This window comes from Onychostoma macrolepis, chromosome 20 (assembly GCF_012432095.1).
Source record: "Onychostoma macrolepis isolate SWU-2019 chromosome 20, ASM1243209v1, whole genome shotgun sequence".
NCBI lineage: Eukaryota > Metazoa > Chordata > Actinopteri > Cypriniformes > Cyprinidae > Onychostoma > Onychostoma macrolepis.
In genome coordinates this window covers 12,336,941-12,354,329 of record NC_081174.1, presented here as the reverse complement: position 1 = coordinate 12,354,329, position 17,389 = coordinate 12,336,941, and the positions used below count along the sequence as shown (strand labels likewise).

At 38.3% G+C, this 17,389-nt stretch overlaps 2 protein-coding genes across 3 annotated transcripts; one reads left to right on the top strand and one right to left on the bottom strand.

Annotated features, from left to right (window-relative positions):
• Positions 1–1,768: 1,768 nt before the first annotated feature.
• On the bottom strand, positions 1,769–7,711 carry znf521 (zinc finger protein 521). 2 transcript variants are annotated; one of them, XM_058754856.1, is made up of 3 exons: positions 7,473–7,711; positions 6,117–6,317; positions 1,769–5,148 (listed from the first exon to the last, which is right to left on the bottom strand). In XM_058754856.1, the coding sequence occupies exons 1-3, from the start codon at positions 7,510–7,512 to the stop codon at positions 2,519–2,521; spliced, it is 2,871 nt and encodes a 956-aa protein (XP_058610839.1). In that variant the 5' UTR covers positions 7,513–7,711; the 3' UTR covers positions 1,769–2,518. The 2 variants fall into 2 exon arrangements, with proteins under 2 accessions (XP_058610839.1, XP_058610840.1); XM_058754857.1 differs by having other exon boundaries at positions 1,769–5,076.
• Positions 7,712–13,886: 6,175 nt separating this feature from the next.
• psma8 (proteasome 20S subunit alpha 8) lies at positions 13,887–17,361 on the top strand. The gene is made up of 7 exons (XM_058757074.1): positions 13,887–14,093; positions 14,847–14,973; positions 15,253–15,377; positions 16,334–16,456; positions 16,540–16,659; positions 16,764–16,826; positions 16,915–17,361. The coding sequence occupies exons 1-7, from the start codon at positions 13,992–13,994 to the stop codon at positions 17,008–17,010; spliced, it is 756 nt and encodes a 251-aa protein (XP_058613057.1). The 5' UTR covers positions 13,887–13,991; the 3' UTR covers positions 17,011–17,361.
• The last annotated feature ends 28 nt before the right edge of the window (positions 17,362–17,389 follow it).

Sequence of the window (17,389 nt, the reverse complement as noted above, 5' to 3'; positions counted from 1 at the left end):
CTTAAATACAAACTAATCTGGTCTTGTAGTGTCCAATAGGGGGAAGTATTGTCCCACTTTCACCTTGCAGTCGTGTATGTAATGTTTCTCCACTGTCTAATTTAACACTTATTAAAAAACATAATTTGACCAGGCAAATCCTGACACTTAAACGCCATGTACCAACATAAAACCAAAACTGACATCATTTTCTCACCTGTTTCACCTTTTCAGGTCATGTGAGCAGTTATTTGGACCCCAACCCGGCTCCCTTCCTGTTTACTTATTTTATACAACAGATTTTAAATACAACATTGGATAGTCATTTACGGGACTACTCAGATGAAGGATATGTATTTGCTGGATATGTGAGACGTGTGAGAGAAAGGAGAGTGCAGAGAAATGATTAGTGACTCAATGTGGGGGGAAAAGAAAAAAAAAGGAAAACAAAGGAGATGATGTTGGATATCAGTAGGAAGAGGAAGCTTTCACCCTGGTTTCCATCCCGGGAGGATGTTGACATGGCATAGTCCTCCAGTTTCTTGGGAGTGCACCTGGACAGCAGGTCAGATTGGTCTGTTAACAGCCAGAACATAAAGCATCTTAGTCAGCTGTATTTTTTTGATAAGGCATAGGTAACACCTTTCATACACAACATGCTCATTTTCAGTTCTAGACTTATCATGCCTTGATTTATATTCACTCTTATCCCTTTAAGAGAAAGAGTAATACTGTATATTTGCACTACTGACACTTCACTATGGCACTGTGTTGTACCTAAATGTACATCTTTAACCCTGCAACTTTAAATATTTGGAATCAAAACTCAATCTAACTGCACTGTCTTTTTAGTCATTTCTCCTCTGCACTCGACCCACTCGAGAGGCGCTTATTGACAGATGGTCCGGGCATTACCCGGCATCATGTTTTCACAGCCGACTTTATCTTGGCCTAAAGCCTGGACACACAAAAGGAAAACCAAGTTCATGTTTTAACCCAAACATTTTCTGGGATGATCGCTATGTCTCTATAGCCTACAAATAATAAATCAACATTTGTATTCTGATTATATAAAATCAGACTGGAGTTGACAGTTCATTAACCGTGCCAAGTTTCTTTTACAGACTCCTGTGTTCTTGTATGAACTATTTACAGATTTGTAACACCCTACACTTATTGGTAAATGTTTGCCTGGGTGTATTTATCATTTTTTCTGAAAATGCATTTTTACTGCACAGGCGTGCCTAGAATGATGTCGCTTTTCCTTCCTGTGTCTACGGTCAAAGCCCAGCTGCTGTCATGGTGATTGAGGGGTATTTCCAAATAGGCAGCATTTTGTCCTGGTGGCTTCCAGCTTTAGGGCTCTATTACCTAATTTCCCTTCTCAAAAACATGCACAGACATCACGTTGTGATCCACTGCGTCTATTTAGTTGTATTTTTAAAGATCAAGAAATCACTTGTTAATGAAATGGAGATTTGTACTGCTTATAAAATGATCAGCAAATGCACAAACGCTCTAGTGCGAGGAAACACCATAGTATGGAGGAAGTCAAATCCTGCCATCTAATTTTATTGTTCTCTCAAAGGTAAATCTTTATTGCCCAGATGTATTACTGAACCTTGATACCATACTTAATATCAAGTGAAACACTGCCAACCTCTCTAAAAAATGTCATTTAAGGAGCTAAAAATGTTGTTGTTTTTTTTTTAAGGTTTTACAGAAGACAAAAGAAAACATTGTTACTACATTGGTCCAGTAACATACCATTGTATTTTCAGATCTCCATATAGGTTTAAAAAACGCTAACACATCCCACTCGCACACACGTGCACATTTACGCATAAAACAATTTAATTTTCTGCAACAGAACATCATATACAGATACACAAGACACATAAATACAATTTGAGTGAAAATATCAAAAAGGCAGAGATGCAGATATTTTACTAAAAAGACATAATACAAAATATACATCAAATTTAAATTGTTTTGTGATTATCAGATGTCATTGTCCAAAATCCCTACATATAATCCATAAAGTTTACCAAGAGGCCTGCTTAGATTTCAATTTGATTAAACACTGCTAATGACTTTTTCCCTCAGAACATCAAGTCCCACTGCCCACATCTCATCCTCTTTTCTGCCCCTCTGCGCATCTGCAGTTTCAGTCATCAGCAACTCATTACTGCCTAGATCCACCAAGATCCAGTTCCATTTCTTAACACAAGGATTTATCTTAAAACGCAACAAAGATACAGGAAATGATCCAAATATGGCAGTAAATCTGAGTTCAGACGTGTCCAATGAAGATTAGCCTTGCACTTGGGAGAATTAGTCATTTGCCAAGTATCTCAAAACAAAAGAAACGGGACGGGAGAAAAAAGCCTCTCCCAAACATCTTAATGTCTTCACACATTTAAGGCATAAACACATAATGCATTACTGAAAACAGATACTCCAGATCACAGGCAATCAAAAGAGTACATATATTGTCATTTACACAAGTGATATCTTTTATTAAGGGTTTGCCGTTGGCTCAAACTGTTGAGGTCTGGGTGAGAGTGTTCTTATTGCCCCTCTCCTCCGGTATGAGAGCCGTAGCTGAACAACAGTTGACTACAGAAATGCTAGTCTTATTGTTTCTGAGTTTATGCTCGAATGTATTGACGTTCATAGCCACAGTTTCCTGCTGAGCAATGCTTGAGGAGGTTTTAAGGTCAGGATTAAGGCTGGAGGGATCCGTGCAGCTGTTGATCAGGTCATCACCCTGGACCTTCTGCATGTGGAAAGTTCCGTGAATTTTCAGCTCAAGAGTGGAGGTGACAGTCTGCATGCACACGACACAGCGGAAGCCTGTCAGTGAGTTGTGCAGGTCTGGGTGCCTCTGACAGTGTTCCAGGAAGTCCTCCTCACTGTGAAGCGGAAGCTTGCAGATGCGGCAGTTGCCTGTGTCCAAGCTCCTGCTGTGGGTGACCTTGTGTTCAGTCAGAGTTAGCAGTGAAGGGAAGCGCTCTCCACAGATGGGGCATTGGCAGTGCTTGGTGGGGCCTAGATGAGTCTGGACGTGCTCCCACAGTGCCATCTCAGTGAAGAAGGTCTTGGAACAGTCTTTGCATTTGTGGCTCCCTTGGATTGCCTCCACTTTGCGCTTGAGAGTGCCACTCTCCCCGGGCTGGATGTGGTGATCTCGCAGCTGGTGGTTGGCGAGCAAGGACTGCATGGTGTAAGAAGCTCCGCAGATTTCACAGGCAAACATAGGATCGTTCAGATTTGCCTTCCCTTTGCTTTCAGTGGGAGGGCCGAACAGCGATTCCACCTTACCGTCTCTTATTTCACTATTCACTGGCAGCATTCCAGCGCTGTCCTTGGCAACTGGTTCGGAGACAGGTGGAGGGGTCACGTTGTTACCTTCAGCGCTCTGGCTCTTGGCACAGAGTTTCTCGTGTAAGGGCACCTCGAGGGGAGATCTGGTCTGGGTACATACGCAGGGACTGCATTTGTCGCTATGTGTTGTGATATGACACTGCAACTCAACGTCCGTGGTAAAGGACTCTGCGCAGAAGATGCAACAGTACACCTTGCATTGTTTGTCGAGATGCTTCTGTTTGACATGGAGGTGCAAGTCATGCTCTTGCTTGAAGTTCCATTCGCAGGATGTACAGTGGAACGTGGTTCTCTTGTTACTGTGCTCGGAGGCCAGGTGAACCTGAATAGACATCTTCGAACTGAACACCTTCTGGCAGAGGGAACAGCGGTAAAACACAATGGTGTGCATCTCGAGTAGATGTCCGTGTAAGTCTTTGACACTGGTGAAGGTCTTACTGCAGCTTTCACAGATGTAGAGCGTGGAGGTATTGCTAAAATGAGAAATGGTGTGTTCCTTAAAAGATTCGTGGTTTGGGAAATCCTTGAAGCACTCTGGACACCTAAGTTTTGGAAGCATTCTCTTCAGGTGGGAACTCAGGTGAGTTTGAAACAGATCCAGATCGTTGTATTTGGCCCCACAATGGTCACAGATGAAGTCAGTTGAAGGTAATGCCGTTTTTTTGGCTGGACTCTTGATAGACTGGGGAGACGTCGAACCCATTGTCATCCTTCCGTCTTTAAGGTTCATCAAGTTAATGTTCTTGTGTGTCTTTTTGATATGCTGCATCAGTTTTAGCTTACTGTTAAACGTAGGCAAATGAGTGCAGTATGGACAGAAAATCAAAGACTTCCGTTCTGCTGTTTCTTCCGGATCTGGATCCAGTTTGAGACAGTGGGTCTGCTGCACGTGATTATCTAGTGTGTCCTTTGTCAGGAATCCTCGGAAGCACTGCGAGCAGAAGAAGACGTTGTTCTCGATTAAACCCGGGTTGTGCGATTGGCGAACATGCTCTTGAAGGGCATTCAGATCTTTTAACGAAGTGGGACAGAAGCTACACTGAAGGACCGTTTGAACGGCCGCCGTGATTGCAGCTTCAAGCAAAACGGAGTGGCCTAGCATCACATTTGCCTCTTTTTGGTGCTCCGATAGTTCAGATGGAAAAGTCAGGATCTCTGAACTAGAGCTAATCTTGTTTTCTGTGTGTTGGGGCTGTGGGTGTGCTCTGGGGTTCATGTGGTTGTGGCAATGAACACAATTGTTGAAAGCCTTGAGCTTTTTTGAGATTCCTAAACAACTGTTTGAGTCAAAATGAGACTTTCTCTTTTCTGTAGAAGGAGCCATTGTCCTAAATGCCATCTCTGCAGTATTTGCAGTGGCTGGATTGGACACTTGTGAGGTGGCACAGGTGCATTCTGCCATTGAGAGGGCTGACTGATCTTGTGCAGCACAATTTGGAGGTTGTCTTTTCTCAGTGTCCTCCATGTTATTCGGTGGATCATTTGGAAGAGAGAGATGTTGGGAGGACATAACATTACCCTGTTCATATTGATTACTCAAGCCCTGTTTGCTGTTTATGAAGGTCTCACTGCTGTTATCTTTTTGGGATATTTCAAGAGGTACTGAACTGTTGCCAGGCAAAGGAATGTTTGCCCTCCCACACTGACCAAGTCTCTGATGATCTTTATGTGTGTCTCCCTTGTATCCAAGGTCACCTCCATCTTCATGGTCTGAGGAGGAAGGACCAGGGGAAAGAGGTAAAGCCAAACAACATGCTTCATCTTTCTCCACATTATGATTTGCTATCGACAGAGAAGAGAGGAAAATATGTTAACAACTTTAAAAAAAAATGAACAAACTGAAAACAACTAATTTAGCAGTGCTTCTAAATTAAGTACATTTACAGTAATTGTCAGATATATACATAATGTATACAGTCTAATTATATAATATAATTACAGTATATAATTAAGACATCACCGTTTATATAACTTTAATGTAGTTTCCTATGTTTTATTAAATTGTGGTATAGTTAACTACTCGATAGTTAAATGATAAATGACACCTTCAATTCGAACTCACTTAAATTATGAGTAACATGTAGCTTCTCAAACACTGTACACTATAACCAAAACTATTATGTTATAGTTAAGAATTCTACTCTTTTTTTTCAAGAGGTCTTGCTGAAGTCTGGTGGGTTAAAATATAACTCAGCCTCATAAGAGCAGACTAAACACCAAAAATATGAATTGGATGCTCTTTTTCACACTTTTTTAGATGTAATTAGCTCGGTATGTGGCCACATAATGAGCAGTCCCACTGTGACTAAAATTGCTGTCAGTGTGAGAGGACCAGATTCACAGTTTGAACAAATGGAGTGCTGCTACTTTAAAGTACTGAACATGTACAAGAGAAAAAACAGAACCCAAATCATGGTACCAAATTATACACTGAATCAAAGGATTAATATAACTGCTTTAAAAGATAAAACATATTAAAATCATAAAAATGTGATTAGCAATTGCAGTTTCATAAATCCAAAATCATTTGTAAAGGCATGATTCATTCTGTAAGTGTGCAGATAGGGAATTGCAAATATACCTAATCAAAGGTCACTCAAACATGCAGACACACTAAACCCTGAATATAAAACCCTAGAGCTCTTTATTCCTTTTAATATGTCTGTGAAGAGATACAGAGAGATGGATATATTCACAGTTTATCAGTGTGAAGGATAATATAAAATAAAAGATAGTGTGGGAGTGTGTACCTGTATCGTGGCAGTACTTCGACCTCTGTTGGGTGAACGATTCTGCTTGCTGGATTGCACACTTGTGCTCTTTAGCATCTTCATCCTTCTCTTTTTCAGTTCTTTCCCTCTCTTCATCCTTTTCTTTTCTCCTCTCCCAGGAGCAACGTTTCTTCCCCACTATCATATTATCTTCCTTTGTATTTATCTCTCCGTCTTGACCTGTGGAGAAAAAATTGTGAGCCAGAAAGAGTGACTGGTAGTTACAAAGCCATTCACATTTAATGTGCTATATTTATCAGCCAACCAATAATAGCAACAAAACATAACAGTACACTATGCCAAAGGGCAAAGTGTATACAAATATCAACATTTTGATCTATTTTTCATCCAGCAGGGGAATACTCCTTTGCTCTTTAAATAAAGGGTGCACTGAAGACAAGTATTGTTTGAAATACATAACTTTCATCGTAAGTTTCAATGGTGTCTTAGTTTTTAAAAAATGAACTATACTAAGTGGATGAGTGAATCATCTCTGTAGGGAAAACTAAATAAGCAAATAACTCCTATAAAGAAAGAGATTCAGAAACAGATGCACACCCAGTTCAGTTCTCATTATTTATACAAAAATGCGAATTTGTTCTTTAATAATTTTATTCTTCTTGTACTCCATATAGGCTAGCATATGAATTCTGTGATTTCAAGGTGACATAATAGAGCCACATGACGTGATGACAAAAAATTGAATAGCTTTTATTCGCAAACAAAAACACCTCAGGCAACTTTAAAAGAATCATATACCGCACACGCGCATGCTTTTCTGTTATGCTTGGCACTGTGCTTTGACCTTTATTGTTTTTATACCGAGCTAGTAATATTTTCCGTTCCCTACTAAATTTAATCCTCACATAAATCTATGTTTACAATTTCATTATTTAGGATGTTTATTAAGCCGTTTTCCTCATTCAGATTTTACCATCATTGTTAGGACATTTAATCCCCGCGATGTACCCTATTCAAAACCACACACACATTTATTTTTTACTACAAATGAGACAACTTTGTTGTTCTAGAAGCCCAATACTATCACAGTAGGCTACATTGATTACCATGATAAATAATTCTTCAATAAATCTATATGTATTAATGTGCACCACATACAAGAACGATGAAAAACCCCTCTCCATGAAAATACATTACTCAAAAATACAACGAAAGTTCTGCTCAAAACAGTTTAGATTTTTGCCGAAAGATTGATCTTCAGCCTAATGATCTGCAAATAATGACAGTCTGACAGTGGTTTGTCCCGCGGCGGATCTCACTTAAGACAACAAGGAAGCAAGTGGTTAAATAGACTAAATTAAAAGCCATTCGTACCTTTCAAAGATCTGGGCTTCGCCTGCTTTCGACGAGACATTCGGCAGCTGTCAACACAAACGGGTTAAGTTGCTGTCCAGTTGCAAACGCAGGACAACACAAGCGGCAAACAAGAGCAAGCACTCGCGTAGGCTGTTCCGGGGACTGGAATAGCGGGAAAGCACATTAATATGACGGGCAAAGGGGCTCGCCCCCGCCTACAGCAGCGGGATGACTCCATACACGCGCTGCGCCACCGGGGGCTCGCGAGATGCGTAATCACTGTACTCACACACACACACACACACACACACACACACTCACTCACTCACTCACACACACACACACACACACACACACACACACTCACTCACTCACTCACTCACTCACTCACACACACACACACACACACTCACTCACTCACTCACTCACTCACTCACACACACACACACACACACACACACATGTTCGTTTTTGTGAAAAGTGGGGACATCCCATAGGCATAATGGTTTTTATAGTGTACTTACTGTATGTGCTATTGCCCTACACCAACCCTACACCTAAACCTACCCCTTACAGGAGACTGTGCATTGCAACTTTCCCCAAAAAAAACTCATTCTGTGTGATTTATAAGCGTTTTGAAAAGTGGGGACATGGGTCAATGTCCTGAGATGTCACCTTCACCTTGTAATACCTGTCATACCTTTGTCATTACACATCTATGTCCTGACTTTTCACAAAAACGCGCACACTCACTCACTCACTCACTCTCACACACAAACACACACTCTCTCACTCACTCACTCACTCACTCACACACACACACACACACACACACACACACACACACACACACACACACACACTCTCACTCACTCACTCACTCACTCACTCACACACACACACACACACACACACACATACACACACACACACACACACACACACACACCTCACTCACTCACTCACTCACACACACACACACACACACACATGTTCGTTTTGTGAAAAGTGGGGACATCCCATAGGCATAATGGTTTTATAGTGTACTTACTGTATGTGCTATTGCCCTACACCAACCCTACACCTAAACCTACCCCTTACAGGAGACTGTGCATTGCAACTTTCCCAAAAAACTCATTCTGTGTGATTTATAAGCGTTTTGAAAAGTGGGGACATGGGTCAATGTCCTGAGATGTCACCTTCACCTTGTAATACCTGTCATACCTTTGTCATTACACATCTATGTCCTGACTTTTCACAAAACGCGCACACTCACTCACTCACTCACTCACACACAAACACACACTCTCTCACTCACTCACTCACTCACTCACACACACACACACACACACACACACACACACACACACACACACTCTCACTCACTCACTCACTCACTCACTCACACACACACACACACACACACACACATACACACACACACACACACACACACACACTCTCACTCACTCCTCGGTACCCCAAAATACATTTTTAACACTCAGAGGTTGATGGTTTATTGCTCAAGATGCTTAAATCCCAGTTATGTTTCACTTAAATATTAACTTGGTCTAGTTTTGTTTTTACTGGAATGCCTCGAATAGTTTGATTTTTGAAGAATTTTATGAGAAATGTTTAAGTTTGTGTTGAAATGTAACTTTTTATTTGACAATCCAGAAATCTGAGTTTCGAAACATTGTTGAGATCTCTTCTGAAAGAAACGCATGTGATGGGTCATTTCCTGAGGAACAGGAGGCTGAAGCCAGTCTATTTCATATGCATTTAAAGGAATTGTTCATCAAAAAATGAAAATTTACTCACCCTCAGGCCATCCAAGATGTAAATTTTCTTCATCGTAACAGATTTGGAGAAATTTAGCATTACATCACTTGCTCATCAATGGATCCTCTGCAGTTGAATGGGTGCCGTCAGAATGAGAGTCCAAGCACATGTGGATTACAATAATCCACACAATTCCAGCTCAACATCTTGTGAAAAGCTGTGTGTTTGTAATAAACAAATCTAAACATGCAGCTTTTCACTTTGTAAAACATTAATTGATGGACTGGACTTGTGTTGATTATTGTGATGTTTTTATCAGCTGTTTGGATGTAATGCTATTTCTCCAAATTCGTCTATATCTTGAATGGTCTGAGGTTATACATTTTCAGCAAATTTTCATTTGTTTATTTTTTTTGGGGGGGGGGGGGGGGTGAAGTATTCCTTCAAACTCGCTTATATACTAAAATCATTAAGATATTCTTGCCTTCTTGAAAAAAAAAAAAAAAAATGTGGTAGCTGGTCCACATGACATTTGACTAATTTTGTTCAGTTAATTATTGTTTTCGTTTCTTTAAAATCAAGACAAAATGCTCCTTTAACATTCTCAATATCTATAATATACCATCAAACATATGGTACTGTTATAATGAAATCATCAGAGGAGCGTCTCCTTTCATAATGACACCTCGGTTTAATTTCTCTGTGGAAACGTTAGTTATGAGCTGCCCCGTTGGATGGGTTTTGCAGTAGGGAACGTTGATTAGAAAGCTGGATCCCTTTGGGAGTCTGCTCAGCAATTGCATGTTTCTAATGAGTTTTGAATTAGCTGCTGAGACACTTGTCTGTGACTGTTTTGTGAATAAAGGAGGGGATGTTGCAATGAAAACACACAACAGCATAACACGTCGGTCAGGTTCTGAGGTGGTAACATTTTGGGTCACTTATGTATAGTTTGAGTTGACTTTACCATTAAGTATCCACGTAGTGATTTAGACTGCATGTCTTAGGTGACATTATGAATCTGCATCACTCTCAACCTGAATAAGTCGTATGAAGAGCTAAGCCATTTGTGAATATGTGTATAGGCCTATAGTGTAGCTTTAAATAGATGGTATTGACATGCAAAAGCAACCTTTGCGCAAAGGAGATCCTGAAGGAAATAATGTAACAGCCAATCAGAGCATCTCAAGGGAGAAGAGCTGTTAGTTCTGATTCATATCCTCAAGCATCCAGTCGGTTTTATTAGACTGTCCTAGAACAAATAGTTTACAGTGAAACTACTATAATTATTTTTAAAAAGTCAATTTCCCAAGATTGTTCTTTTGACTGATTCACGTTTGAAAAAACCTGAACAGAGAGAAGCTTGTTTAGTTCTGAGAGGGAGGCAGATGGTTTTTCTTCTGAGGATTAAAGACGAAACATCAGAAATGACAGATCAGGCTTACACAGAAGTATAGAAACTAATTCACTGTCAGTTTCCAGTATCTCATATACATAATGTTATTCCAGGACCAGTACGGGTATACAAATACACTACAGTGAATTTTTATACACTACCATTTATTTGATCCATAATACAGCAAAAGCCTTAATACTGTGAAATATTTTTACTATTTAAAATAACTGCTTTCTGTTTGAATATATTTTAACATATAAGCTAAAATATTTTGTAACATTATACACTATACCATTCAAAAGCTTGGAGTCAGTGTGTAATATATATATATATATATATATATATTTTTTTTTTTTTTTTTAGGGGAAGAAATGATAGAAATTAATACTTTTATTTAGCAAGGATGCTTTAAATGGATCAAAAGTGATGATAAAGACATTGATATTGTTACAAAAGATTTCTATTTCAGGTAAATGCTTTCTTCTGAACTTTCTATTCATCAAAGAAACTTGAATAAAATCTACTCAGCTGTTTTCAAAATTATAAATGTTTTTTGAGCAGCAAATCTTAGATAATATTAGAATGATTTCTGAAGGATCATGTGACTGGAGTAATGATGCTATTTTAGCTTTGAAATCACTTTGGAATAAATTACATTTTAAAGCTGCAGTCCGTAACTTTTTTCAAAATTTACAAAATTTATATATTTATATAATAGTACACCATGAATCAATTTTCTAAACCGTGTTTTTGGCTTATCCTGAATCACTACGGTACACCTATAATAAGTGTTTATATTCGGACTACTTAGACTGGTTCGGGTAGGTACCGCTGCGGAGTAGCCCGGTAACTGCGTGATTCGTTATAGACATAAACAGAGAGAAGTAGCTCCGGCTACAATGTTCTTCCGCAACACTCACGCAGTTCTGTTTATTAACCGCTAGAGCGCCAAAAGTTACGGACTGAAAACAGTTATTTTAAATAGTAAAAAATATTTTAAACTTTTACTTATTTTGCTGTATTTTGGATCAAATAAATGCCGGCTTGGTGAGCAGAAGAGACTTCTTTAAAAACATTAAAAACCTTACTGTTCAAAAACTTTTAACCGGAAGTATACACAAAGGGTATTAGTTCTTAAAGGGATAGTTTAGCCAAAAAATTTCAGCTCACTCTGATGTCATTCAAAACCTGTACGGCTTCATTTATTTTGTAACTCACAAAAGGAGATGTTTTGAAGAATGTTCACAACGTTCTCTTCCATAGAATGAAAGTCCATTGTACAGAAAAGCATGCTTTGTGTTATATAAATGTTTCCATCTGTGACAAAGAAAGTCATAAGGATGCCGATTTTAAATTTTTGAACTGTCCCTTTAAAAATAGTTTTCTCAAGAGATTTCATAACACATTCCAACAGAGGGTGCTCATGAGGGGCGTGATTATCTACAGTGTATTCAATCTTATGAGCCAATTATCTTTATGAACATTTTACCACTGCCAATTCAAGGAAATGAAAAAAGAGTTGGGGCATTTTTAAATCAGGACATCAAGATTAATTATTGTGTGATATTAATGAACTTTGAAGGTTAATTTTTATTAATCAGCTAATTACAGAGCCAGCGATGAAGCTGATTGCTAATGATGATGATCCCAGCTCAGTCAGTGAACAAAACTGACTGAGAGTGGATGAGAAATTAAAAAAGACTTCACTTCAGTGCTTCTCTAGCTGAGGTCAAGGTCAAGCAGTTGCAATAGGGTTGTGTGGTATTTTACCTTAAAAAAAAAAAAAAAAAGACATTTTCCTTTGTAACTGACCTCCTGAAATTGTTCAGCACCTGAAAAAAAATAAATAAAAAAAATCATTGTGCATAGAAAATATTATTGTAACACTGAAAAAAATCATTACATTTGTAAAAAATAATAATTAAAAAATGATTTAATTTAAATCACAGGCTGAGCAGCATGTGTAAACACAAGCAGATTTCTACAGTAACACAATATGCAGAAAACATCAGAAAAATCAATTCTGAACAGACAATCCCCAATGCACTTTTCCATATGTTTATACCCCCACAACCTGGTCTACTTCAGAACAGACCTAATATGTTATTAGCTAGGTCACACTTGCTCAGAGACCCCTTGTGTCCCACACAGGTGACTCCCGTAAGAAATGCTGAGGTTGTGAACGTTAGCGAGCACTACAGAAGGTCCTCATTAGCTTGGTTTGAGGGAATACACAGCTAAGGAATACTAGTGGGTGGGCATTTCTGTCTCTTTGAACACTGCTCCATGGTCTCGGAACACAAACCCCTCTATTCCCAGATGCATCATATTTAGTTTAATGTATTCTTATTTGTTGAATTTAATTAAAAGGACATTTTTAATAAGGTACGGGAGACTTGTGGCCTGTTCTCTGCAGGTTTACCGTGCTCTTGATGAAGCATTGATGAGAGGTTTGGTGGCACCAAAATGGCCTTTGAAGTGGAAGCATGAAAGTGCTGGTATGTACTTGTAGGTATTTGTCAAAGACATCATGCTGTCTTCTGTTTGTTCGAAACTATTGAGGACTTGTGATATAACAGTTAAATCAAGTGGCTAAATAGCTCTGGAGTGGTCATGTCTTAAATGGCAGATTTTTTTCAGCTTCTTTTGGTTAATAACAATTGAAAAAAAAAAGAAAGAAAACTAAAATAAAATAATATCTAGACTTCTAAAATGTCTATAGTATTTGTTTAAATGGGCACTGTTTTATATATATTTTATATATAAATATATATACATAGAAACAGAAGGAAGATCAATTCAAACATATTACACAATTCAGACATTTTATTTGAAAAAGTAAATACACACTTCCATTCCCTTAGAATACTAAGTCATTTTTAATAAACAAAAATAAAATAATTGCAAGGTAACATTTAATTAGTCAAAAAATTTTAGTAGTCATTTCTCACAAACAAACAAACAAATAAGGTACTTCAGGAATTACGGTTTATTGATACCTACCTGTGTGTTGTATTTTATGTGGCAGATCGTTGGCTATTTATTTTATTTATTTTAAGTCGTTTGTGATTGCAAAACACATCTCAACAGATAAAACTGACTTTTGAATGAATTAATAAATTATAAAAATAATAAAAAAAATTTACTAGAAACAATAATTATTCAAAAAAGAAAGAAAAACAGGGGACGCTGTTAAAGAAAGTCACGAGTTTAGTGCATTGAAAATTACAAGTCCCACCATTCAATGCGCGCTGTTCCTGCGCATGCGCAAATCAAATTCGAAAGCTCCTGTGCTGCGAGTCGAAAGTCACAGGCAACTATTTCACCCTAATTCGTGCGTTTGTATCTAGTGTGCAGAAATGGCAGCTAGATATGACAGAGCTATAACAGTTTTTTCTCCCGATGGTCACCTGTTTCAGGTGGAATATGCTCAGGAAGCAGTAAAGAAGGGCTCCACAGCTGTGAGTGTGTTTATTTGGTTACATTTGAGCCGCAGCTTTAGCGCGGTGGCTAACGGCTGCACAAATATACATTCATGACCGATTGACAGATGATTATTGCGAACAAGCGCTGGATACAGGACTAAATATTGTGATTAATTAAGACTGGTAGAAAGTAGCTGGGTCGTTGGCTGTATTTGCAGCAGTTTTCATTGATATGCTACAGCTAAGCGTGACTTGCATGTTGCGGCTAACATTAGCATGGACTGTCCTGATGTTAAACTAGATATATTTTTTGATTTGATTTGTTTTGAGCACACATTTATGTTATGAATTTTTAAATACTGCACCACTACACTCCTACTTTTATTAAAAAGAAATTAAAGGAAGGAAATGGGGTTTAATCATTTTGCCGGTCAACTTAATCAATGAAATTGCATGACCAGGTAAACTTCATGTAACTTTACTGCGTTGGTTTTAAACGCCACGATTGTTAAAGGATACTTAAATAATTAAATGTCATTTTAGTAGTTCGTTTGTGATATCATGTTTAATTGGGCTTCAACTGTAACGGTATGATTCATGTAGTTTCATTTTTAAGGTTACGTATGTGTGATGGACAAAGAAATCCGGTAGAGGGCGATGTGCCCATAGTTTAGGATTAATTATAATGAATATAAAAGTTGTTTTCGCACTAAATTGTTTTTATGTAAACGTTAAAAGTACTCAAATACTAAAAATAAGGGTTTTAAACTAACTTCTCATTTATTGAAGGTTGGCATCAGGGGGAAGGATATTGTTGTCCTGGGTGTTGAGAAGAAGTCAGTGGCAAAGCTTCAGGAGGAGAGGACAGTCAGGAAGATCTGTGCTCTAGATGAGCATGTGTGCATGGCCTTTGCAGGTAAGATTTATTCTTTTACATCTGTGCTGTGCTTATAATCAATGTCATGAAGGGATGGTTCTGTCATTATAATATTTTCCAGTCACCGTTCCTTTTGGATTCCAAAAAGTGAATGATGGCATCTGTTACTTTTTGTGTTTCAACTCTCTCAACTGAGGCCACCAAATAATTGATTAAAACCATTGACTTGACAGAATAGGTGTAGTTTAAAAGTTTTTAATCTGGACTCTCCAATGCATATGGGTGATCTGAGCATGTTTTACTTTTGTGTTTGTCCAGGTCTGACTGCAGATGCCAGAATCGTCATAAACAGAGCTAGAGTAGAGTGCCAGAGCCACAGACTGACAGTGGAGGACCCCGTTACTGTGGAGTACATCACCCGCTACATCGCCACACTCAAACAGGTGACATCCCTCACTCCATTTCACAAACAACCCATTTATAGTTGTCATTTACTCAACCCCATGTTGTTACAGATCTGTATGGCTAAATGTGTTCTGTGGAACACAAAAAAGATTGAAAAATTATGACAATGTTTTTTCTGTATGGTGAAAGTCAGTGTTCATCAAAATATCAGTGTTTTGCAGAAAAAGTAAAGTCATACAGTTTTTGAATGACACTAGGTTTTTTTTTTTCTTATAAAAATGTGATAGCAATTTGAAAATTTTATTTATTTTAAAAACTTTTTGTTTGGTGTTTTTGCTTGTAGGCCTACACATTTTGGCCCCAAATTTGTAATAAATCAATAATACATTGACTATGTAGTAATAATATTTTCATTTTTATTACTATATATAATATTAAACAAAATTTTGAAATTAAAATATTTTACTGTGAAGTGAATGTATTTTTGAAAAACAATTTGAAATGGAAAACAAACAAAAAAAAACTATACAGTACAACTGTAAAATTACAATTATGGTTATTAATTCATTTTCAAATGTTAAACCATCAAGCTTTTATTTTGGCAGAAAACTGCAGGAAACCCTTGAAGTTTCTCTTTTGCTGACAACATCTGGTCTAAGTGCTTTTTATTACAAGTTTAGAAAGATGCAAATTATAAGCAACTCAAAATCAGAGCACATGCAGAGATGAGTTTGTGCGTACTGAGACACTCAAAGCACCAGATCATGAGCTGCTCACGCTTAAAAGAACATGTGAGGCGTTTAACTCTGAAACACAGCACATTTAATTATTTAAATCGCAGCCTTTGCGATTTGGCAATGTCAAAGCACAATTTTTAATTCATTTTGATTAATCGTGTAACCCTGGGGTGAATCGTACATTTTCAGAATTTACCTTTTCATTCTTCTAGATATATTTTGCTCTGTGTATTCATTGTGTTTTGCTCATGCAATAGCGCTACACTCAAAGCAACGGACGCCGTCCCTTTGGCATTTCAGCCCTGATCGTTGGTTTCGACTATGATGGGACTCCACGTCTATATCAGACGGACCCCTCTGGAACATACCACGCATGGAAGGTAAAGTGAGAGCCGTTTGTTTCTGTAACATTCAGGTGTTACTCATTTTGTGACTGTATTGACCTTCTCACTGGTGTCATCAGGCAAACGCTATCGGACGCAGTGCAAAGACGGTGAGGGAGTTTTTGGAGAAAAACTACACAGACGAAGCCATCGCGAGTGATAACGATGCCATCAAACTGGCCATCAAAGCCTTACTAGAGGTAAACACTGTTACCATAGTCACATGTATTCAAAACAGACTCTCATATCATGAAGTTGACAGGATGTAACATGTTTGCAATTGTATATGATCTGTGATACACAGGTTGTGCAATCCGGGGGCAAGAACATTGAGCTGGCTGTGATCCGAAGAAACCAGCCCCTAAAGGTAAAACATTTGATTTATGATTTTTTTTCTATTTACAGTAATTTTGACAACATTTTTGAACATTCCTTTCATCTCTCTTCTTTTACAGATTCTGGAGTCCAAAGAAATCGAGACGCTGGTCGCCGAAATAGAAAAGGAGAAAGAGGAGGAGGCAGAGAAGAAGAAGCAGAAGAAATCTTCGTAAATCACTCACATGATTGTGTAGCTCCTCTCTTAGTTTTGTTTATACGGCAGACACACTTGGCTCAGGCCCACACTGTACCCTCCTCCTCCTCTCATCCATTAAGAGCACAGTCTCTCAGTCTTTTGCTGAACCCACAGTATCTGAATGTTTTTGTTACAGGAAATATTTTTTACTTTTTTTCCCAATTTAAAACGAGTAATAAAAGCATGTTCAGGTTTGGGGGTTACCAAGCAAGTCAAGCATGTACTTGTAGGTCCTGGTCAGTTTTCACACTCTGCTCTTCACCACTGCTGAGAATTCTGGGGGAATGTGCTCTGACTGATGTTTCCTAATAAACTCTTTTGGTTTGTACCAATGGACTGATGTCTTTATATTGATG

Bases quoted from the DNA above. Each gene is read 5' to 3' on its own strand.
- znf521 (XM_058754856.1), bottom strand. From the start codon at position 7,512: ATGTCTCGTCGAAAGCAGGCGAAGCCCAGATCTTTGAAAG. The intron at 6,318-7,472 runs GTACGAATGGCT...TTTTCTCCACAG, and splicing joins GAAGCCCAGATCTTTGAAAG to GTCAAGACGGAGAGATAAAT. The intron at 5,149-6,116 runs GTACACACTCCC...CTCTGTCGATAG, and splicing joins GAAGTACTGCCACGATACAG to CAAATCATAATGTGGAGAAA.
- psma8 (XM_058757074.1), top strand. From the start codon at position 13,992: ATGGCAGCTAGATATGACAGAGCTATAACAGTTTTTTCTCCCGATGGT. The intron at 15,378-16,333 runs GTGACATCCCTC...CTCATGCAATAG, and splicing joins ACATCGCCACACTCAAACAG to CGCTACACTCAAAGCAACGG. The intron at 16,660-16,763 runs GTAAACACTGTT...TGTGATACACAG, and splicing joins CCATCAAAGCCTTACTAGAG to GTTGTGCAATCCGGGGGCAA.